Genomic DNA, 25,729 nt, shown 5'->3' with positions numbered 1-25,729 from the left:
AGATCCCATGTGTACAAAATAGTGGTTTGTTTTTTCCACATCACAGGTATTGGCCACCATGAATTTGTTTCCCAGGGTTCCACAGTTAACCAACATAACTACCTTCCAAGTGTTAAACGATTATGTGGAGCAGTGAGAAAAAAGACATACATTTTTGCAATCAGGAGACTAGCTGTGTCAGCACAACAATGCACCTGTGCACACAGCATGACAGGCATATTTTGGCCAAAAACCAAATGACAGTGGTTTCTCACACAACCCATTCACTGGATCTGACACTCTGTAACTTTGTCATATTCCCAAAAAACAAAAGGAAGTGTTTTCAAGATGTAGGAGAAGAGAAGCATCATTTTCAAGGTGTTTCAGGTTTCAAAATGTTCCATCAAGTACATGTTTTTTTGTAAAAAGATTCTCGTTATTTTTGGGTCCCCCTGCGTATCATTCAGTTTAGACAGTGAACATGTAACTACTTAACTAATGAACTGTCTGAGCATGCAGCAGTAGCTTATTTTCCAGAACCATTACTTTAAATGCATGTACGTCTAACTAATCTCTGATCTTAAAATGCAGAGTGTGGCACAAATGACAATACGTTTCTACAACGAAATGCGGCGGTATTATTACACAACTCCAAGTAGCTACTTGGAACTCTTGAAGCTGTACTTGACTATGCTGCAGAATAAGACAGATCAGTTACAAAAGAAACATGACCGTATTGCTAATGGCCTACGGGTAAGATGTAAATAAAGCTATCAATACAATAAGTTAATATACTTTAAGAACTGCTAAAGTGTATTTGCTTAAATACATAAAAATCAAAACAATTTTATGTAAGAAGATATTTTAATGTAAAACTTATAAATTGACATGTAACAGTTATATCTTTAAAGTATGCAATAATAAGTCAGCTCTAGAGTCATATGAAACTTTCCGTATAATCTACACAACAGTATTGTTCATAGAAAAGGAATTGTTGGGTGCTGAAAATGTGTAATCATATGCAGTTTGTGGATGGCACTTTGCAGAAAAACTGATAGATCTGACTATCCAAGTTGTGAGTTTAATGAAATAAGGAGTCACGAGTCAAAGTTGCCATGTACTTGATACGAACAGCCAGAAATGTTACTTAAGCAAATCCAAGGAACCCAGGCAGGTTTATAAATAGCAAAATAATAATAAGGGTTTAGGTCCATCCCAAAACCTGACATGTGAAACCATCTGCCTTCTGACTGCAGCAACCCCATAGTTTTCTGTACTTGTCTTCCCATTTTGGGTTGGTGCAATGTTCCTACAGAGTGAACATGTACCACTGTTTTGACCAACACCACCAAACTATTGCCCATTACTTACCATCCTGCACTCAAGAAACTGCTCATTTCCTTCACTGCCTCTCCACAGTTCCTATTCCATTACCACCAGACACCTTCTCTGTCACTGTGAATGCACCTTCCTTATGCACCAACATGCCTTGAGGCCATGGAACACTACCTGCCCCAACATCTTCCTGATATCCAACCATCCAAACCAACAACATTTTGACCTGCAATTTCACTCCTTAAATCCAAATCTATGAACAAATCCTTCTTGCTGCGCCGGCCGAAGTGGCCGTGCGGTTCTAGGCTCTGCAGTCTGGAACCGCGAGACCGCTACGGTCGCAGGTTCGAATCCTGCCTTGGGCATGGATGTGTGTGATGTCCTTAGGTTATTTAGGTTTAACTAGTTCTAAGTTCTAGGGGACTAATGACCTCAGAAGTTGAGTGCCATAGTTCCCAGAACCACTTGAACCTTCTTGCTGCCAGGGTACTTGCATGACAACATTCTATGCCAAATTGTTTATGAGGCATCTGGAGGAATACATCCTATCCAGTCAAAACCAAACCACCTTACCTGTTTCAGATTCATTGACGACATTTTTGTGGTCTGGAGTCCTGGCAAGGAAAATCTTTGCTCCTTCCTCCTTAGACTCAACATATGCTCTCAGATATTGACTTCAGCCCTTCCTTATGAACTCAGTGAGCCACCTTCATGGATATCAATGCCCCCTCCCAGATGATCCCATAATTACATCCATCCATCTTAAGTGCACCATCCACCAATGGTACCTCCCATTTGACAGCTGTCACCCATTCCAAGTCAAAAAGTATTTTCCTTACAGCCTTGCTAACTGTGGATGCTGCATCTGCAGTGGAAACAGATGTCAAAATATATGGTAACCTTATCAGAGAATTTTCTGTGCACATGACAAGTAACACACTGTCTACTTGCATGAATGGCAACAGCCAAAAATTGACAGACTGTGAACTATCCAGCTGCCAAACATGTTGCAACAACTGCTTCCCTACGCAAGCCCTTGGTGTGGATACTCCCTTTCAGCACTGGTTTCTCTTAAGTATGCAGGTGGGAATTGTCTCTTCTGTGCTCTCTCAATTCCTCTGGCCTAAACTTCTGTTAACTTGTTTTCCACTGCCTCACATTATCTTTCTTTCTCTCTTCTCTCCACACCACTATTTCCCCATCCAAATTGTGTACTGCTTTCTTCCACTCCCCCCCCCCCCTCTCCCCCCCCCCCCCCCCACACACAGTGGCATTCTTCTCTCTCCCTCCCTCACTCCCTTCTCTCTCTCTCTCTCTCTCTCTAACTATCTATCTCCCCTTTTCACCCCTCTCCCTTTCTCTCCCCTTTCCCTGCCTCCCTCTTCATCTCCACATTCCCCTCCTTTACCCCTAGTCTCTTCCCCCTACATTTTCCACCCCCCTTGCTTCCTCCCCTCTCTGTCTTATTATTATTATTATTATTATTATTATTATTATTATTTATAGAATATGATTCCTTACACTCATTACCCCCTTCTTGCATCCTCTCCTACTGCCTCCCTACCTCCTTCAGCCCAAGCAACTGCTTTAAAATAATCAGTCTTGTCATGGTCATGGGAGTGTGTGTTCGGATGACTGTGTTCTAGTGTGTGTGTGAATGTCTGTACTTCTACTATGAAAGAGCAAAATCTATACTGTAGGTGAGTGGATGCCTTTCCCTTATTTTACATACAGAACTAAAGTGTATGACAATCATTTTCACATAAGTGGTGAACTACCTGCTCATCATTGCATAGTTATATTTAAGAAGCTAAGAAAGCCTTTTGCTGTGCCTTCTGATATGTTTTCCATAATCCCTGTGAGCAGGTATGACATCTATGCTGTGAGCTTGTGTCTTATCACTATGTGCATTAGGTGCTCCTAAAAGATTCAGCTGCCTAAGTGACAAAGTATTTATTTATTTATTTGATCTGATAGACAACATCCCTTTGCAAAGTGTGAATGTTGAATCGTGTGTGTAAGTATTTTAAGCAAGTAATTGTGAAAAGTGTAGAGTATAGTTGCCAACCTGTATTACTGATGGTAATGAGACAGAAATGGGGTAGTGTAAAGTAGTGTTCTGGCATGCCACTCATTTCTTTGTACTAGTACCAATAGCTACACTATAGTAGTAGTAGTAGTAGTTGTTATAGTAAAGGGGTTTTGGGTGCACGACAGCAAGGTCTTCAGCGCCCCTTTCAGTAACTTAGTGAGACGGGTGTCAAGAAAAATCCCAGAACTGGAATATAAAATGAAACAGAAAACATGGGTAACAATCGTTGAAAAACGTGATCACCCACACCAAAGTGTGGGATGAAGCAGAGCGTCAGCAGTAAAACATGGACAACACAGGAAGAAAATGATAGAGGAAGCTAAAACAATGTAGCAGATGGAAGTGGCTGACTGACCGCAAGGAAAAAAGGGGAGGAGTCAGCCACTCAGCAATACACTAAAACCTCCAGCCTAAAATTTTAGGCCAGAGTCCAAACACATCACAAAACTTAAAAACCCTAGACACACACGTCTCATCATTAGCTAAAACAGAAGGCAGATCCCCAGCAACTTGTGCTTCTGCTCGTGCATCACGGTATAAAATGCAGTCTGTTAAAATGTGCCGGACAGATAGGTTGTGTCCCCATCCAATGAATTATTCAACATTATTAGCTGCCATAAATTCAAAATTTGCTCCGAAATTTGCTTTTCCTGGTACTTCTAAAATTAATTAGCTCTAGCTACCTAATGTTAATTTCTTCCCATCAGATGGCTACATAAAAGTTTCTGTAAAATTAAATAATCAAATGCACTAACCAACAGTTACACAGCAAAAACTTTTACAGTAAAGTTTTTTGTCTTAGACTTAGTGATATATCACATAAAATTACTAGAGCCTTAATGACTTACCACATAAATGTTGCTGTTACAGAAATATTAATCTGCCAATATAGTACTTGCTGTTTCTGCTTTATAATATCTTCTGTTTAACTCTGTACAATATTTGCTCTGTATTTTGTAACTCAATGGCCATTTAATGTATTATAGTGAAATTAATGTAATTTTTAATTATTTAGTATTATTTTTGTTATATATTGACTTTCTCTACATCATAATGTACCACTTGTGGACTATATTATTACTAGGGCCAATAAAACTCAATTCTATTCTACTTTACTCTTTTTTGACAGCACTCCCTTGTTTCATTTGAAGAAGCACCTCTTCTACTACCTTGGCACAAATGGATGTTGCATATCTGGTGCTCATTCAAATATGTCAGTAACCTTGCTGAGTCTATAGTGCTTATTCAGATAAGCCAAAAACCTTGCAAATACCTTAATACACAGACAATACCTTTCCTAAATAGTCCAGAAACAAATTTACAACATACTTTCTTCCCATGCCAGTAACATTCTCATCTTCACTGTGAATTAGACACCAAAAAATATTAACCAGTGTCATTTATTTTTCCTGTAAAACTTGTTTATCCATTTATTTTCTCTCTTTTGTCACCAGAAGGTAAAGTGAATAATCAGGCTGTGAGTACATCTAACTGTATCTGGTAACTATTTTTCTCTGTTTCTCATTGTACTTTCATTTTCAGATTTTTTCTCTACTAAATAGATGTGGTACCATAAATCTGTTTTTTGTTTTTTAACATTTCATATTTGATTTCCCATTATTACTCTTTGCAGTTAAAGTTATTATAAAACATCAGGAATTTAAGTAATTGTTCTGTTCATCTGTAGTCTCTTGACTGCTTGTATGTCGAACAGCTATGCATCACATACTGTATCTGTAACAACTATTGTGAACAGCTCCAATGACAGGTTGTACATTACCAGGAACAGTGGATTAGTAATGCAAAGAAGTCATGAGCAATAGAGGAAATACTTCAGTTACCCAACAATAGTAGGTAATACAAAAATGTGCAGGAAAGGAAAGGAATATTGAAATATAAGGCATTCACGAAAAAATACTAAGTATAAGAAAGCTAAGACAAAATGGCTGCAGAAAAATGTGATGAAATAGTTGTCAGTTGGAGAAATTCAGCACATAGAAAACTAAAAATAGCTTTTGGAGACTTTAAAAGTGAAGATGTCAGAGTAAGAGGGCAAAGGGAATTCCTTCATTAAAGAACTTGTAGAATCCTATTTCAGTTGATTATATACTGCACTTCTGCAATATAAACTCATTTCTCTAATTATGAGAAATAACACAGTATGTAAATAAACATCAGTTTGTTAATAGTTTTGTGCTCATTTCTTCTTCAGAACTATTTTGTCCTTTTGTTTTTAAGGATTACACAGTGTCAGTATATAATACAAATTTCTTTACATGCGATATACCTTATTGGGCACAAATTTCTTTACATGCGATATACCTTGTTGGGCAGCATCACCCTCTAAACGACTTATTACAAATTTATATGGTTTTGATTACCCCCTCTGATCAGATAAATTACTTTTAATTGTTTTTTAGAATATGACAAAGGTTTTCTCTCCATTTAGATTAAAATTAATAAAATTATTATTTAAACTTTCCAACTTCTGAGGTTAGTTCATCAACCAACGGCTGCTTCATCAGGAAAGAGGAAAGGAGAGGGAAAGAAGAAAGGATGTGGGTTTTAAGGGAGAGGGAAAGGAGTCATTCCAATCCCGGGAGCGGAAAGACTTACCTCAGGAGGAAAAAAGGCCAAGTATACACTCGCACACACACACACACACACACACACACACACACACACCACACACACACACATATATCCATCTGCACATACACAGACACAAGCAGACATTTGCAAAGGCAAAGAGTTTGGGCAGAGATGTCAGCCGAGGCAGAAGTACAGAGGCAAAGTTGTTGTTGAAAGACAGGTGAGGTACGAGCGGCAGCAACCTCCACCTCGACTGACATCTCCGCCCAAACCCCCTGCCCCCACAAACGCCTGCCTGCGTCTGCGCATGCGCGGACGGATATGTGTGTGTGTGTGTGTGTGTGTGTGTGTGTGTGTGTGTGTGTGTGTGTGTGTGTGTGTGTGTGTGTGTGTGTGAGTGTACATCCATCCCCTCCTGCCCCCGAGGCAAGTCCCTCCGCTCCCGGGACCGGAACGGCTCCTCACCCTCACCCCCACAACCCGCATCCCCTCATCCCTCCCTCTTCCCCCCCTCCCCCCTGACGAAACAGCCGCCGGTCGCGAAAGCCCGAACCCTGTGTGTATGTTTGTGTGTCTATCGACCTGCCAGTGCTTTTGTTTGGTAAGTCACATCATCTTTGTATATATATATTAAAATCAAAGATTCCAAGACGTACCGAACGGGAAAGTACCGGTAGACAGGCACAATAAATAACACACACAAACACACACACAGAATTTCCAGCCCTCGCAACTGACGGCTGCCCCCTCAGGAAAGAGGGAAGGAGAGGGAAAGACGAAAGGATGTGGGTTTCAAGGGAGAGGGCAAGAAGCCACTCCAATCCCGGGAGCGGAAAGACTCACCCCAGGGGGAAAAAAAGGACAGGTGTACAATCGCACACACACACATCCATCCGCACACACACAGACACTAGAAGACACTTGTAAAGGCAAAGAGTTCAGGCAGAGATGTCAGTCGAGGCAGAAGTACAGAGGCAAAGAAGTTGTTGAAAGACAGATGAGGTATGAGCGGCGGCAACTTGAAATTAGCGGAGGTTGAGGCCTGGCGAAGTGGGGCACTTTTGAGGTTCTGGGTTTGAGGGGATGAGGAAGTGGTTCTGGTTATTTGCTTCTGTACCAGGTCAGGAGGGTAGTTGTGGGATGCGAAAGCTGTTTTCAGGTTGTTGGTGTAATGGTTCAGGGATTCAGGACTGGAGCAGATTCCTTTGCCACGAAGGCCTAGGTTGTAGGGAAGGGACTGTTTGATATGCAATGAGTGGCAGCTGTCATAATGGAGGTACTGTTGCTTGTTGGTGGGATTGATGTGGACAGATGAAGGTCAACGTCAAGGAAAGTGGCATGGGATTTGGAGTAGGACCAGGTGAATCTGATGGAACCAAAGGAGTTGAGGTTGGAGAGGAAATTCTGGAGTTGTTCTTCACTGTGAGTCCAGATCATGAAGATGTCATCAATAAATCTGTACCAAACTTTGGGTTGGCAGGCTTGGGTAACAAAGAAGGCTTCCTCTATGCAACCCATAAATAGGTTGGCATACGAGGGGGCCATCCTGGTACCCATGGCTGTTCCCTTTAATTGTTGGTATGTCTGGCCTCTGACCTGTGTCATGACCTACTTCCTCTAGCTCCAGCTAATCATCCTTCCATTACTGTAGTGGGCTATGGAATGTCTCAAAATCAGATTAAATTGGTAACTCTTTCTTCATGCATATCTCAAACAAAATATTCTTTCAATAACAATTTCATTCCACTGACTTAATGATTGCTAAGTGCTGTGTTTACTCATTGGTAGGATCCCCAACAACATAAATCTTCTTTGGTGGTCTTCTTTAAATTTTAAAAAATGAGGATTACACCCATTACATCCATTCCCCGTCTTCCTTGGCTTATTTTTGCTTAACTGCATTCTCCTTGTCACAACCAATCCACTTTCTTTCAGTACAGTGTCCTGTGCTTCCTGCTTGCTCTTTGCTAGAGACCACTGAAGAACAATTATTTGTTTTCTTATATTTTAATTCTATTTCAAATTTTGCGAATAAAAACAAATGTCTTCAATATCTCCTTTCTGACAGTTTTAAAATTCAACTGTATCTCCTTCCAGGTGCTTTCTGACACTCACCACCGGTGCCTAGAAATTAATGTCTCCTGCCTTTTTGTATATGTTTCCTTTCATGTCACTTTAATCATTAATATTAATACTGTAATTGGACTTTAACTGCTATGACCATAGATTGCTCTCTATATTTTAACAAACTGAATGCTTATTGAATTTTTTTGCTGCTTGCAATATACATCACAGCTGCAATATCAATTTGCTTGTCCAATTATGAGAAATAATACATCATGTAAGTGAACATTAATTTATTAACAACCTTGTCAGCCCTGCATTGCACAAGTACTTGTTACCCCATTGTTTGCTTGCCATTACCTCTCCATTACCCAGGAGCCTCTGAAACACATACAATTCCACAAAAAGTACCCCCCTTCCAAATTTCTCACCAGTTGCACATCATTTGCTCTGTTATGTATTCCAGGCCATTCTGAAATACAACCAGTAAAAAAATTCTGAAAATATAGAAGATAGTTTACACAAGCTGTAACAGAAAAGATGGAAGATGTAATTCTGATGGTCACCATGTCAACTGGATTTCAGAAGAATGACCCAGCTAAGATGCAAGCAAGGGATGATTGCAATAATAAAAGTATTTTCTTTTGGTGATGTTTCCTACCTTGTCGAGGAAAAAAAGTCACATGCCATTGGGTGAATGAGTGGTTAGGTATAATACTACATACATTGCATGTTAAGCAAATATACATGGAAAGGAGTAGTGTAAACAGAATTAAGAATAAGTCACAGTCTTCTAACTCATGCCCTTTGTAATGTATGTTACTCATAAGCTACACCAGTTTGAAATATGAAAGCAGTCATGTGCTTTGGTAAATTCGAGTTTCTTGACAAGTCAGATATTCCAGCATTTCATTAAACAGAGACTTCTATTTTGTGAGCATCTTTTGAACACCTGGCTGTTTTAGACTTATTTCTTGCAGCAATTGTATAAGGAGGAAAACATTGCCACTGAACCTACTTTTAGTGTCCTTTTCATATGGTTCTCAGGTAGTCTATAAGTAGGTGATATTTTGTTTGGTTAAAAACTATAAGAACAATTTTATTTGCTGCTTTTGTTCAATAGAAGTGTTTAATTATCTTTAAAAATTGATAATATTTATGTTTTTAAAATTAATATTTAAGAGTGCCTTGTCTAATGAGAAAATCTTGCCTGCGTGTGGCACTTATTTTTTATCCAGGAGAAGGGACACTGGTTTCTCTAAATATTGATTGTCCTATACCTTAGGCGATAATGAAAAGAATGTGTTCAACATCTGAGATTTTGTTTTTGTCCAGCCAACTAGGCCAACTGATAAGTAAAATATTTTTATCTGTCAGAATGGCTAACCACTACCCCTCCCCTGCTTCTTCAACTCTCAGTGGTCAGCCATCCATGTCTATCTGAACCATTGTTTTATACATAGATAATATTTTCAAAGGTGAAAACAGTACAGGTATACTTATTGTATGCCCCAAAAATCATAATCACCCCACTGCTGTATTTACGCAATTTTTGGTTGATATTGTAAGCAAGTGTATGGTAGCTGTCATTCATCTTTCCCATTATTTCCCTAAGAACATTTTAAATTAACTCAAATTTTAAATACATTTTAATGATTCATTTACAGAAACTGTATGAAACAAATGAACTAATTGATAGAATGAAGATTGAATTGACTGCAATGGAACCAGAACTGAAGCAGAAATCAATAGACGCAGTTGAACTTATGAAGCATTTAGTAAAAGAGCAGGCTCAAGCAGATAAAGTGAGGAAGATTGTGGTGGCAGATGAGGCAGTCGTAAAGGTATCTACCATTTCACCATTTTTTTGTAACAGAGAGGAATATGACAAACAATGGAAAGTCAAGGACAATAACAACAATATGAAAAAGATAGACTGCTACACACATATAGAGGAGGCATTGACTCGCAGACAGACACAATGAAAAGACTACTAAACTTTTAACTTTAAAAAGCCCATTTTCAGAAGCATAAAACACACACACATATTTACACAAGCATGGCTCATTCATGCGGCTACTGTCTATGGCCACTGGGGCGTAATTAGGACTGTGGCTGCATTTGACATGAGCAACAATCTTAGGTGAGTTGTGGGGATCTTGAATATACACAATTATGTAGATATCCTCTGAAATTTGGTGTGAAAGGCTTTTTTGAACAAGGGCTCACAGCCAGAACTTTATGAAGCATAAAGGAAACTTGTAACTGATGTTGTTGCATGAAATACAGTTGTTTGTCATACTTAAAATTCAAAAATTCAAAACATAATATGACATATGCAATTATTTAACTCAAAAAGCATATTTACATTGCACCTGTATCTGTGTATTTGAAGCAAATTTATTTGACATTTGTGATTTTACTTGAACACAAAGAAAATACTGAAAGTCACTGATGTACATAAATACATCTAAAGAAATGTGCAAAATGCTTGGATTTTGCACTTTACTAGTTTTGTGACACCTTCTGCACTGTTGTCCAAATGATGAGTACTGTAGCATCAGAACATCTTACTAAAAACAATGGAAATTGCTTAGCAAGTTTCCAATTCCTTTAAAAATTTCTACATCCATCAAGTTGGACTATTTTAAGGTTGATAAGAGGGAGTGATGGCGCTCCATGTGATTTTATTTATTCACTGAGAGGCTGGTGTGGGATATCTGGATGCAATATATGCAGATGAAGTTGTTTCTTGATTGCATGCAGCTTCATTATGTTTGTCTAGTCCTTATGATTGTGATAATGCAGACAGAAGAGTACCTTAAAAGATTAAGATATAATTTTTTTTCATAATTGTAGGTAAAAGCTCAGGAAACTCAGCAGCTAGCAGATGAAGCACAGCGTGATCTAGATGCAGCACTGCCAGCAATGGAAGCAGCTATGAAGGCTCTGGAATCACTCAATAAGAATGATATCAATGAACTTCGTGTGTTTACTAAACCACCACAACTAGTCAAATTTGTTATGGAATCTGTATGTCTTCTTATGGGTGCGAAGTAAGTTCATTTTCTGTATCTAAGTTCACCTCAACACCTTAAGTAGTTTTAAAAAAGGGTAACTTTTCTATACAATAATGATACATCTTGTGTATCACTATCTTTTGCTATAAGATAATATATCATGAACTATTTAAAACAAAAAAGATGAGCTATTAACAGAATACACAGAAGAAACTTTGCATCACTATGTGAAGTGTACTATTCTAAGGAAACAAATTCTGAGATTACCTTAAAGTTCAAATATGTAGCTAAAACCTAAATATCGGTTTATTGTAATCTGATGAAACAGCATTATGAATACTAACGCTGAAAGCTTCCTGGCAGATTAAAACTATATACAAGGCATGAACTTGAATCTGAAATCTTGCATCTAATGGGAAAGTGCTCTGGCCAACTGAATTATATAGCCATGATACATGATGCACCTTCACAGCATCAGTCCTTCCAGTACCTCTCTCCTACTTTCTTAATTTCACAGAAGCTCTCCTGCATGCTTTGCTGAACTAACATGCCTGGAAGAAAAATTATGTCGAGAAATGACATAACCACAGCCTAGGAGAACATTGCACACAGGAGGCAAGGTTTTGAATCTGAGACTCAGTCTAGCACACAGCTTTAATCTGACAGGAGTCCACTGCATACTGTTGTGAGTACTGTAAAACTGCACCTAGCTATATTGTGTTTTATTGATCTTATGGTACAGTTTTACACATGCAAACATTTACCAATTACAAATACACCTTCTAACACTTTAGACAACAAGAATCAATGTGAAGTTGGTTTGCAAAATTCACACCTCTCTCACCTCAGTTGATTTACTTGGTAAGCACTGCCAAGCTTCTTCTCTGGATTCCCAGCTACATCGATCTCCAAAAACTTCTTCTCCACAGAATACTGCTGCTTAACGGAATTTATTAGCCTCCCCCCCCCCCTCTCTCTCTCTCTCTCTCTCTGTCTCTCTATCTATCTATCTATCTATCTATCTCTACTCATGAAATAAGTGGATACTTGCAGAATACTTTTAGTTTGGTTTTGGTATATTTCAACTTCCAACAAAGAACAAATTCACCATTTCTCACATAAATATTCGAATGTTTGCAAGTCAACTGATTTGTCTTGCATTAGACTCGATTAAACAAATTTACAATGGCATTGGTTTAACAACCAAATAATTTATCAAGATGCCTTGTTTCTAGCAAGTCCAACACATGAATTACTTGAAAGTCTAACTTCATTTCTTCATTTGTCCTTAACACTCATCGCACTCACTAAAATCACAGAATAATACATAAACACCCTTGCTCAGCTCTACTCATACACTGAAACTCTATGAATCATCCAGCAGGTACATGTCGCCACAATTTTCTTGTGACTGTTTTTAGACCTGGACACACAAACATCCAATGTACAGTAGGTTGGATTCATCTCTCTCACACTTCTATTTAAAATATCATGTGTTTGAGACGGAGGAAGGCCAAATGGTTCTAGATTTTACACAGAAGTTCTCAAAGCACTACATCCCCCCCTCCCCACCATACCGCCCCCCCCCCCCCTCCGATCAAACACAGGATATTTTATATACAGTCATTATGTACATTTATATGACATATAATAACAATTCATATTTCAATAGTATACCTCGTTCTTTTCATAACCGTGGAGACCCTTTTTCTTAATATTTAGTTATTCCTTATATTTTTCTTTTACTTTAATTGTAAAATATGTGACCATTTTAATCAATGTTGGAGTTCGTTTTCTTATATCTAGGAATCATGAGGATTAAACCTTTAGTTTCCAATTGTAAGCTCCAGGTGTTCATGACACTTGATTACTTTACTCCTTATTCTAATTCCTTGTACGTACTAGCAGCAACAGTACCTCCATTATGAGAGCTGCCACCCATTCCATATCAAACGGTCCCTTCCCTACAGCCTAGGCAAACGAATCTGCTCCAGTCCTGAATCCCTGAACCATTACACCAACTACCTGAGAACAGCTTTCGCATCCCGCAACAACCCTCCCGACCTGGTACAGAAGCAAATAACCAGAGCCACTTCCTCATCCCCTCAAACCCAGAACCTCAAAAGAGCCCCACGTGTGACAGGATACTTCCCGGGACTGGATCAGACTCTGAATGTGGCTCTCCAGCAGGGATACGACTTCCTCAAATCCTGCCAAGAAATGAGATCCATCCTTAATGAAATCCTCCCCACTCCACCAAAAGTGTCTTTCCGCCATCCACCTAACCTACGTAACCTCCTGGTTCATCCCTATGAAATCGCCAAACCACCTTCCCTGCCCTCTGGCTCCTACCCTGGTAACCACACCCAGTATAAAACCTGTCACATGCACCCTCCCAACACCACCTACTCCAGTCCTGTAACCCGGAAGGTGTACATGATCAAAGGCAGAGCCACGTGTGAAAGCACCCACGTGATTTACTAACTGACCTGCCTACACTGTGACGCTTTCTATGTGGGAATGACCAGCAACAAACTGTCCATTTGCATGAATGTACACAGGTAGTGTTTGTTGGTAATGAGGGTCATCCTGTGGCTAAACATGCCTGGGTGCACGGCCAGCACATACACTGTCCGGGTTATCTGGATACTTCCCACTAACACCGACCTATCAGAACTCCGGAGATGGGAACTTGCCCTTCAATATATCCTCTTTTCCTGTTATCCACCAGGCCTCAACCTCCGCTAATTTCAAGTTGCCGCCACTCATACCTCACCTGTCATTCAACAATATCTTTGTCTCTCCACTTCTGCCTCGACTGACATCTCTGCCCAAACTCTTTGCCTTTAAATACGTCTGCATGTGTCTGTATATGTGTGGATGGATATGTGTGTGTGTGTGTGTGTGTGTGTGTGTGTGTGTGTGTGTGTGTGTGTGTGTGTGTGCGCGAGTGTATACCTGTCCTTTTTTCCCCCTAAGGTAAGTCTTTTCACTCCCGGGATTGGAATGACTCCTTACCCTCTCCCTTAAAACCCACATCCTTTCGTCTTTCCCTCTCCTTCCCTCTTTCCTGATGAAGCAACCATTGGTTGCGAAAGCTTGAATTTTGTGTGTATGTGTGTGTTTGTTTGTGTGTCTATCGACCTGCCAGAGCTTTCGTTTTGTAAGTCACATCGGCTTTTCATGTAAATAGGTGATGTAGAACTGTCATAATAAAAACGATGTGTGCAACTTTCTAGATGTATATATATCTTCTCCCCTACAATCTGTAGCTTTGTGTATTCATATTTCTTTGTGTATATGCATAAGTGTGTTTGATTGTTCTGATTCTTCAGGCTTATTATGTGAAAATAAGTTGTAGGTTATTTGAAACCACAGAGACTAGGAAGGACTTCTGTGATAGAAGTATATGAAAATGGAAACAGGGAAAAAATAGTTCTTGAAAGAGAAGTAAGAAAGGAAATAATAGAAATCATTGCTAGGAACGAAGAAGAGAAAGAAGACAACCCCAAAGACAGGAAACCCTTCACACACCCCTTCCCCAGGATCGCTACTTCACTGGTACTTCAGTGATAAGCCATAGAAGGTACCGTAGAAGGTATGGTGTTAAATCATCTCCTACAGTATGGACATTCCCATCTTCACCCTTGAGGTCCCCGAAGAAAATCTTAGCAACCCGAGGGAAATGGCAAATGGTGAAGAACCAGACACAGTTGTTTGTGAGGGTTGTTTGAAATGTGTGATGTGTGTTCTGTGTTAGCCATGATTTATCTGTTGGTGTAAATTGTGCTTTTATTTACACTATCCACCCCTTCCAAAATCAATACGAACCCTCCCATCTACATCACATCTCATAAAAGGTATAAAATATTCTATACAAAATAGAACATTATATGCTATAGCATCATCATTATTTAATTGTTCATCCAATATTATATGTTCTGCTAACTTAATATTCATTTCCATTCATTAAGAAAAATATGCATTAGGTCATATGAATTTGAACACTGGACCAACTATGGCGGTACATCTGTCATAGAATAATGTAGTTGTCCGAAGGCCAGTTCAGTGAGGACAGAAACCTTGTGTAGAACAAAAAGGCAAAAGCTGACTTACTATATTACATTCTGCATGAGAATAGTATTCCCATGACCGAGGGAGAACTGATCAGGCACCTAATATATCCTGTTCCAAGGTTGTGCCAAATGACTGAGATTGAAGACAATTCTCTGCCTCATGCTGGAGCCAAGCAAAGTTGGTACATCTAACTGACTGTAACAAGAAAATCTCTTACCAGGATCAATTTTGGATGACATAATAACAAATTCTCACTTGTAAGGTTTTTACCAGTACCTCTAAGTGTGGGAGGATAGAATAGTTTGGGGGAATTCGGGGCAGGAAAATTATTACAGATGAAACACCGAAAACAGCTCGGGACCCGATGGTCATCACTCCGCCTGCTAACTAAGAATGTTAACGTCTCTGGGGGATATGTGACTCCGCCCGGATCTCATGGCTCTGATATTAACTTCACTTGAGTAAGTGCTGACCAGTACTTCTTGTTAAATTTTGTTTGAGAGTCTCTCCACTTCAAAACAATCACCACTTCCCTAGGTAAGATGATATTAGGTGATGATACACTTTTTTCTACTTTGATTTGGATAAGCTTGAATTCTTTCCTCATGTCATCTATAACCTTGCTAGTATCATTAAGTTTGGAAGAAAACAATCACCACTTCCCTAGGTAAGATGATATTAGGTGATGATACACTTTTTTCTACTTTGATTTGGATAAGCCTGAATTCTTTCCTCAAGTCATCTATAACCTTGCTAGTATCATTAAGTTTGGAAGAAACAATAGGCGACACATTCCAGGATGTTATTCTCTCGGTGGCTTTTCGATCTATAAGTCCTTCAAATTGTACATCTGGACTACTTATATTTATTAAGTCTCAAGTTGCTATTTTCTCTTTAAAGTTTCTTTCCATGTTATCTACTCAAGTGTTAATGCCTGCAATTTGCAATTGGACTATTGGTGTTAATTCACTAATCTTATTGACAGTCTGTTTTAAAGTATACAGTCTCTGTTTTACAGCATCAAACTTAACATTACGCATATTTTCAAATAATCCTAACCTCCCACTAAGTTCAGATTCCACATTATTACATTTATCTTCAACATCAAATTCTAATTTTTTTAACAAATCCTGAATTTGATCATACTGTTTCTGACTAAAGTCAGTGAACAGTTGATTTACATGGAGGTTTAAAAAGTTAGTTTCTTCATTCTTTATTGCTAATTTCAGATCCTCTACTTTATTATTTAAATCATCAAATTCAGTCTTTAAAGCCCCCATGCTTTCACATAGACTACGAAATTCTTTGCTTTGCAACTCTACTTTGGCAATTAACAAATTTAATTGAGAATTTACTGAGCCTAGTTCTTTACTTAATGTTTCATTTTGAGCAGTTGAAGCTGCACTCTGGACATCTAATTCAGCATTTTAAGCTTTGAGTAGGTTTACTTATTCAGACCAGTCTAGCCCATGTTTAGTAATTTTCATAGCCATGCCTGTTTCCGACATTCCTCCAATTTGCTGTTTCTGATCCATATTCTTATGATATTTAGACCTAGTAATCATTTTAAAAAAAATTCATCTCTGAGTATAATAACTACACCAAGAAAAATCACCCTACTGTTTGTGTCACTTCTTGCTAAGGTACTAAAGTTCTATTTTGCACTAACCCACATAGAATTCTCGCAATGTAGGTAAGCGTATGTGACGACAAGTCAGTACCAGTGAACAGCAAGCTGGCAGCGTCAGACATTTGTGTTGAAATCGGCGTCAGTAGGCAGCTGTGGAAGCAGGTCAGCACTGGTGAAGCACAACTGGTGCCGGTGGCTTCGGATGTTGTTGCCGCGTCGGCGTCACCGCACTTTGTGTGAGAGTTGTATACTCCCCCCACTGGATCTTCTTAGTTGAATTATTCTCATTGTATCTCTTCTTAGTCTAATACGTTGAGGACTTCTTTCCATTCTTTTAATTTTATTACTTCCTTACGTCTTCCCTCCTGTTTAATCCACAATTTTTCCCATTTCATTTTTGGACTTAATCCAATTACAAGAAACAGTTCTCTTGTCTTGTTATATCTGGTTGCTATGGCAACACATCATATCTTCTTCTTCGATTTCTTCTCAAAATTCCCATTTTTTTAGTCCTTTTCACTGGTCGTCAAGCTATAACACTTTAGATGAGAGAACATGTGGAGTAAATATACAAACTTTATGTTTTCATCAATTAACAATGTAGTGTATTATGCAGAATAATATTCTTGCATTTCACATGTAAATACACTCCTGGAAATTGAAATAAGAACACCGTGAATTCATTGTCCCAGGAAGGGGAAACTTTATTGACACATTCCTGGAGTCAGATACATCACATGATCACACTGACAGAACCACAGGCACATAGACACAGGCAACAGAGCATGCACAATGTCGGCACTAGTACAGTGTATATCCACCTTTCGCAGCAATGCAGGCTGCTATTCTCCCATGGAGACGATCGTAGAGATGCTGGATGTAGTCCTGTGGAACGGCTTGCCATGCCATTTCCACCTGGCGCCTCAGTTGGACCTTCGTTCGTGCTGGACGTGCAGACCGCGTGAGACGACGCTTCATCCAGTCCCAAACATGCTTAATGGGGGACAGATCCGGAGATCTTGCTGGCCAGGGCAGTTGACTTACACCTTCTAGAGCACGTTGGGTGGCACGGGATACATGCGGACGTGCATTGTCCTGTTGGAACAGCAAGTTCCCTTGCCGTTCTAGGAATGGTAGAACGATGGGTTCGATGACGGTTTGGATGTACCGTGCAGTATTCAGTGTCCCCTCGACGATCACCAGAGGTGTACGGCCAGTGTAGGAGATCGCTCCCCACACCATGATGCCGGGTGTTGGCCCTGTGTGCCTCGGTCGTATGCAGTCCTGATTGTGCGCTCACCTGCATGGCGCCAAACACGCATACGACCATCATTGGCACCAAGGCAGAAGCGACTCTCATCGCTGAAGATGACACGTCTCCATTAGTCCCTCCATTCACGCCTGTCGCGACACCACTGGAGGCAGGCTGCACGATGTTGGGGCGTGAGCGGAAGACGGCCTAACGGTGTGCGGGACCGTAGCCGAGCTTCATGGAGACAGTTGCGAATGGTCCTTGCCAATACCCCAAGAGCAACAGTGTCCCTAATTTGCTGGGAAGTGGCAGTGCGGTCCCCTACGGCACTGCGTAGGATCCTACGGTCTTGGCGTGCATCCGTGTGTCATTGCGGTCCGGTCCCAGGTCGACTGGCACGTGCACCTTCCGCCGACCACTGGCGACAACATCGATGTACTGTGGAGACCTCACGCCCCACGTGTTGAGCAATTCGGCGGTACGTCCACCCGGCCTCCCGCATGCCCACTATACGCCCTCGCTCAAAGTCTGTCAACTGCACATACGGTTCACGTCCACGCTGTCGCGGCATGCTACCAGTGTTAAAGACTGCGATGGAGCTCTGTATGCCACGGCAAACTGGCTGACACTGACGGCGGCGGTGCACAAATGCTGCGCAGCTAGCGCCATTCGACGGCCAAAACCGCGGTTCCTGGTGTGTCCGCTGTGACGTGCGTGTGATCATTGCTTGTACAGCCCTCTCGCAGTGTCCGGAGCAAGTATGGTGGGTCTGACACACCAGTGTCAATGTGTTCTTTTTTCCATTTCCAGGAGTGTATCTCCATCTTCTCATATTTCAAGCTTTAGAAACACATTAAATTAACATTCATAAACATAATTTATGAACATGTCTTGCTTCTAGCAAGTCCAACACATGAATTACTTGAAAGCCTAACCTCATTTCTTCATTTGTCCTTAACAATCATCACAGTCACTAAAATCACTGAATAATACATAAACACTCCCTGTTCTTTTCTACATATACACTGAAACTCTATGTATCATACAGCAGGTACTTGTCAGCCGCCATTTGGCCGCCGTGTCCACAATTTGCTTGTGACTGTTTTTACATCTGCACACACGAACATGCAATGCGCAGTAGGTCGGATTCATCTCTCTCGGGTACCGATGACCGTAGCAGTCTGGTCCCTTCCATCCCACAAACCAACCAACCATCATCTCTCTCACACTTCTATTTAAAATATCATTTGTTCAAGATGGAGAACGGCCAATTGGTTCTAGAATTAATGCAGGAATTCTTGAAGCACTACAACCTACAGTGCATATAAATAAATGCTATAAAAATTAAATGAGTGTTGTGTGGGTCAAACATTGTTGTTGTTGTTGTTGTGGTCTTCAGTCCTGAGACTGGTTTGATGCAGCTCTCCATGCTAATCTATCCTGTGCAAGCTCCTTCATCTCCCAGTACCTACTGCAACATACATCCTTCTGAATCTGCTTAATGTATTCATCTCTTGGTCTCCCTATACAATTTTTACCCTCCACGTTGCCCTCCAATGCTAAATTTGTGATCCCTTGATGCCTCAGGACATGTGCTACCAACCGATCCCTTCTTCTAGTCAAGTTGTGCCACAAACTTCTCTTCTCCCCAGTCCTCTTCAATACCTCCTCGTTAGTTACGTGATCTACCCACCTAATCTTCAACATTCTTCTGCAGCACCACATTTCGAAAGCTTCTATTCTCTACTTGTCCAAACTATTTATTGTCCATGTTTCACTTCCATACATGGCTACACTCCATACAAATACTTTCAGAAATGACTTCCTGACACTTAAAACTATACTCGATGTTAACAAATTTCTCTTCTTCAGAAATGCTTTCCTTGCCATTGTCAGTCTACATTTTATATTATATCTTCTCTACTTCGACCATCATCAGTTAGTTTGCTCCCCAAATAGCAAAACTACTTTACTACTTTAAGTGTCTCATTTCCTAATCTAATTCCCTCAGCATCACCCGACTGAATTTGACTACATTCCATTATCCTCGTTTTGCTTTTGTTGATGTTCATCTTATATCCTTCTTTCAAGACACTGTCCATTCCGTTCAACTGCTCTTCCAAGCCCTTTGCTGTCTCCGACAGAATTACAATGTCATCGGCGAGCTCCAAAGTTTTTATTTCTTCTCCATGGATTTTAATACCTACTCCGAATTTTTCTTTTGTTTTCTTTACTACTTGCTCAATATACAGATTGAATAACATTGGGGAGAGGCTACAACCCTGTCTCACTCCCTTCCCAACCACTGCTTCTCTTTCATGTCCCTCGACTCTTATAACTGCCATCTTGTTTCTGTACAAATTGTAAATAGCCTTTCGCTCACTGTATTTTACCCCTGCCGCATTTAGAATTTGAAAGAGTGTATTCCAGTCAACATTGTCAAGAGCTTTCTCTAAATCTACAAATGCTAGAAACGTAGGTTTGCCTTTCCTTAATCTTTCTTCTAAGATAAGTCATAAGGTCAGTATTGCCTCACGTGTTCCAACATTTCTACGGAATCCAAACTGATCTTCCTACCAGTTTTCCATTCGTCTGTAAATAATTCACATTAGTATTTTGCAGCTGTGACTTATTAAACTGATAGTTCGGTAATTTTTACATCTGTCAACACCTGCTTTCTTTGGGATTGGAATTATTATATTCTTCTTGAAGTCTGAGGGTATGTCACCTGTCTCGTACATCTTGCTCACCAGATGGTAGAGTTTTGTCAGGACTGGCTCTCCCAAGGCCGTCAGTAGTTCTAATCGAATGTTGTCTACTCCCGGGGCCTTGTTTCAACTCAGGTCTTTCAGTGCTCTGTCAAACTCTTCACGCAGTATTGTATCTCCCATTTCATCTTCATCTACATCCTTTTCCATTTCCATAATATTGTCCTCAAGTGCATCACCCTTGTATAGACCCTCTATATACTCCTTCCATCTTTCTGCTTTCCCTTCTTTGCTTAGAACTGGGTTTCCATTTGAGCTCTTGATATTCATACAAGTGGTTCTCTTCTCTCCAAAGGTCTCTTTAATTTTCCTGTAGGCAGTATCTATCTTACCCCTAGTCAGATAAGCCTCTACATCCTTACATTTGTCCTCTAGCCATGCCTGCTTAGCCATTTTGCACTTCCGGTTGATCTCATGTTTGAGACGTTTGTATTCCTTTTTGCCTGATTCATTTACTGCATTTTTATATTTTCTCCTTTCGTCAATTAAATTCAATATTTCTTCTGTTACCCAAGGATTTCTACTAGCCCTCGTCTTTTTACCTACTTGATCCTCTGCTGCCTTCACTACTTCATCCCTCAGAGCTACCAACTCATCTTCTACTGTATTTCTTTCCCCCATTCCTGTCAATTGTTCCCTTATGCTGTCCCTGAAACTCTGTACAACCTCTGGTTTAATCAGTTTATCCAGGTCCCATCTCCTTAAATTCCCACCTTTTTGCAGTTTCCTCAGTTTTAATCTACAGTTCATAACCAATAGATTGTGGTCAGAGTCCACATCTGCCCCTGGAAATGTCCTACAATTTAAAACCTGGTTCCTAAATCTCTGTCTTACCATTATATAATCTATCTGATACCTTTTAGTATCTCCAGGATTCTTCCATGTATGCAACCTTCTTTCATGGTTCTTAAACCAAGTTTTACCTATGATTAAGTTATGCTCTGTGCAAAATTCTAACAGATGGCTTCCTCTTTCATTTCTTAGCCCCAATCCATATTCACCTACTATGTTTCCTTCTCTCCCTTTTCCTACTGTCGAATTCAAGTCACCCATCACTATTAAATTTTCGTCTCCCTTCACTACCTGAATAATTTCTTTTATCTCATCATACATTTCTTCAATTTCTTCGTCATCTGCAGAGCTAGTTGGCATATAAACTTATACTATTGTAGTAGGCATGGGCTTCATGTCTGTCTTGGCCACTATAATACATTCACTATGCTGTCTGTAGTAGCTTACCCGCACTCCTATTCTTTTTGTTCATTATTAAACCTACTCCTGCATTACCCATATTGGATTTTGTATTTATAATCCTGTATTCACCTGACCAGAAGTCTTATTCCTCCTGCCACTAAACTTCACTAATTCCCACTATATCTAACTTTAACTTATCCATTTCCCTTTTTAAATTTTCTAACCTACCTGCCCGGTTAAGGGATCTGACATCCCATGCTCCGATCCGTAGAATGCCAGTTTCCTTTCTCCTGATAAAGACGTCCTCTTGAGTAGTCCCCGTCCGGAGATCCGAATGGGGGACTATTTTACCTCTGCAATATTTTACCCAAGAGGACGTCATCATCATTTAACCATACAGTAAAGCTGCATGCCCTTGGGCAAAATTACGGCTGTAGTTTCCCTTGCTTTCAGCCGTTCACAGTACCACAACAGCAAGGCCGTTTTGGTTAATGTTACAAGGCCAGATCAGTCAATCATCCAGACTGTTGCCCCTGCAACTACTGAAAAGGCTGCTGCCCCTATTCAGGAACCACACGTTTGTCTGGCCTCTCAGCAGATACCCCTCCATTGTGGTTGCACCTACGGTACGCCTATCTGTATCGTTGAGGCACAGAAGCCTCCCCACCAACAGCAAGGTCGGGGGGGGGGGGGGGGGGGGGTTGTCAAATATTGAGAATGGTAAAACAAAAACAGAATCATCATTATAAGGAATAGGCACTGAGTTGCGAATGGGGCCCACACAAACATCTTCTTGGTAACTGTATCTCAACCATCCAACTGGCAAACTGGCATCCATATTGCATCACACACATACAGCATGAACATACAACAAGCATTTATAGCTACTCTCTGCTTGTCTCAGATAGGATGTGTGAGGTGAATGTGGTCAAGATGAGGAGTAGCTAGAGGGCAGCAATCAAGAAAAAGTATAGCAAGAGAGGCAAAAACGGTCACAGGTGCTGCTTTGACTCCCTCATAAGCAAGAAGGCTATTAAGATGTATCACTAATTTGGATGTGGGTGTAGGATTGACTGAGAGGAGGATGGATGTCAGAGACTAAAAGATACAGTCCTTAAAGAATAGAAGGGACTGAAGCCACAAAGGAGTGTCAAACTGAAGGATATAACAAGATTACTCACACACAAGTTCCTGTTAAGCAGAAACTGGCAGCAGTGAAAAGATCTGTTATACCTGTATTATATGTCAAAAATATAACCTATATAAGCTGTACCTGCTTACATATTCCTGTACTCCTATCTTTTTCTTCTTTACTCCTTAATCCTCCCTGCTTTCACTTCTTCTGCATTCATCCGACCTGCCTAAGGTGAGACAAGTGCCCACAGTTGGGCCAACAAGCAAAAGGGGAGAGAAGATGTGTTCTGTGATGAAGAACTAGAGAGGCATTATGAATAAATAGTAAATCTGAAGACATTTTTACAGGTTTCTGTCTATTTAAATGTCCTACTATGTATTAGCAGCGTAATTCTAATAGGCAGTTTATACCAGATCATTACTGTTTTGGAAATCAATTGCTCCAGTTCATTTAACAATGCCAACTCTTTCTTGGTTTAAAGAAATTGCCAGCAAAATGCATTTGAAATGGGATTACCTAAGTTCTACAGATGGGAGGAATTCTGGCAGCATGTTACAAAATAACAAGTAGTATTATTATGTTGTACTGAAGCAGTTTGAGATATAATCAACAAATTGCAGTCATGGATGTTTCTGTATGTGATACAATCTAATGAATGTATGTTACATCATAGTTGTAAAGAAAACCTACAGATCCAAAACTTTTACTTTTTCCATGTAGAAAATTTCAAGGAATATGTAATAAACTGCCACAGGCCGTTTTTGGAGATGAAGCTTACCCGTTGACAAAGGACTTGAAGAGACTTTTTCATTGCAGATATTTGGGCAATGGTAAAAGCCTCTGCAATTGTACCCCACAGCAAGTAGATTTTTTTAATGCACATTTAGGAAAATGAGTAAGTTGGGCTCCTTAGAATCCAAATCAATGTAACTGATCAGAGTTTACAGTTAGGTGCCTTTGCCTACTACATCTACATCTTGTACTACTGCTAGTCAGTTTCTGTCCTGTTCCATTCATAAATGGAGCAAGGGGAAAAGACTATCTAGCTGCACTGTAAGAGCTCTAATTTCTCTGATCTTGTCTTAACAGTCCTTAAGCAAAATGTACATTGGCAGCAGTAGAACTGTTCTCCAGTTAACTGGAAATACCTATTCTCAAAATTTTCTCATTAATGTTTCCCAAAAAGGGTGAAGCTGAACAGTTTTGCAATAGTTCTGATAATCAAACATCCAGTACGACAATGAACAGGACTCGAGAAAAGTTTAAAAATTCCAAAAAATGAGTATTTTATCATACTGTTTATTTATTTGTCAGTTTGCATGGGACCATTTGAGCAACAGCTACTTGGTCATGCAGTGAATCTGTACATAGTTTATAGAATGCTCATTAGAAATTTTGTAAATGAGAGAATTAATTAAACTGATAATGTTCCAACTTACACAGAAGTATTGCAGGGTCAACACAATCAAATGGTTTTGTTAAATCAAAGCAAACACTATTGCCAACAGCCTATAGTTTAGTCCTAATAGTGCCTACACATAAATAAATAAACTGCATTTTCTGTTAAAACCCCTTTCCTGAAACCAAATTGGAATTCTGACAGCATATTATGTGTACTGAGATGTGCCACTAGAAACTTGGCTTCCTCAAAAACTTTCCAAAACACTGGTAGCAAAGTAACTGGGCAATAGTTGTGTACATTATTTGTTCTCACCCTTTTGTAAAGTGGTTTCACTAATATTTCAGTTTGTCAGAAAACTAACCACACCTGTAAGATACAAATGCTCTTCATAAACTGAATTAAACCATTCACTTTCTGTACTACCATCCTTATGTGCTCATCGCACTTCATATTGCTTTGCAGTGTTTAATGCCTAGTATAATGTATATTAAAAACAAAGATTCCAAGACTTACCAAGTGGGAAAGCACCGGTAGACAGGCACAATAAATAAAACACACAAACACACACACAAAATTTCTAGCTTTCGCAATCGACAGTTGCTTCTTCAGGAAAGAGGGAAGGAGAGGTAAAGACGAAAGGATATGGGTTTTAAGGGAGAGGGTAAGGAGTCATTCCAATACTGGGAGCGGAAAGACTTACCTTAGGGGGAAAAAAGGACAGGTGTACACTCGCGCACACACACACATATCCATCCGCACTTACACAGACACAAGCAGACATTTGTAAAGGCAAAGAGTTCGGGCAGAGATGCCAGTCGAGGCAGAAGTACAGAGGCCTTTGGATAGGACAGAGGTTTCGGATTGGGAGAGAGGTTTGGAGGAAAGGTTAACTTCTGAATTGGGGTGTTGTGGATCCAGATTGTGTTGACTAGAATTCTGAGGTGTTGGGGGAGTGGAGCTGGAAGTGGGAGATTGAGTAGATGGGAGAGACTGGGTCTGTGTGCAATGAGAGGAGGTTGAGGTTTGTTGGAAAGGTTGTGGAAGGTGAGTGAGTTGCCTTTCCAGAGGTGGGAAACCAGGAGATTGGATAGTTTTTTGAGGTGGAGGATGGCACTTCCCTATACACAAATATCCCACACGTCCAGGGCCTCGCTGTGATGGAGCACTTCCTTTCACACCGATCACCTGC

At 40.1% G+C, this 25,729-nt stretch overlaps 1 protein-coding gene across 1 annotated transcript in view; it reads left to right on the top strand.

Moving 5' to 3' along the window:
• LOC126365881 (dynein axonemal heavy chain 6) overlaps positions 1 to 25,729 on the top strand; it is a 1,020,408-nt gene that overhangs the window by 671,731 nt on the left and 322,948 nt on the right. The window contains exons 45-47 of the mRNA XM_050008578.1: positions 571 to 732; positions 9,730 to 9,906; positions 10,922 to 11,118. Coding sequence (XP_049864535.1) covers positions 571 to 732; positions 9,730 to 9,906; positions 10,922 to 11,118 — 536 coding nt within the window. The remainder of the gene's footprint in view (positions 1 to 570; positions 733 to 9,729; positions 9,907 to 10,921; positions 11,119 to 25,729) is intronic.

The sequence above is a fragment of the Schistocerca gregaria genome, chromosome 4 (assembly GCF_023897955.1).
Source record: "Schistocerca gregaria isolate iqSchGreg1 chromosome 4, iqSchGreg1.2, whole genome shotgun sequence".
Lineage (NCBI taxonomy): Eukaryota > Metazoa > Arthropoda > Insecta > Orthoptera > Acrididae > Schistocerca > Schistocerca gregaria.
This window is presented reverse-complemented; position numbering and strand designations above follow the sequence as displayed.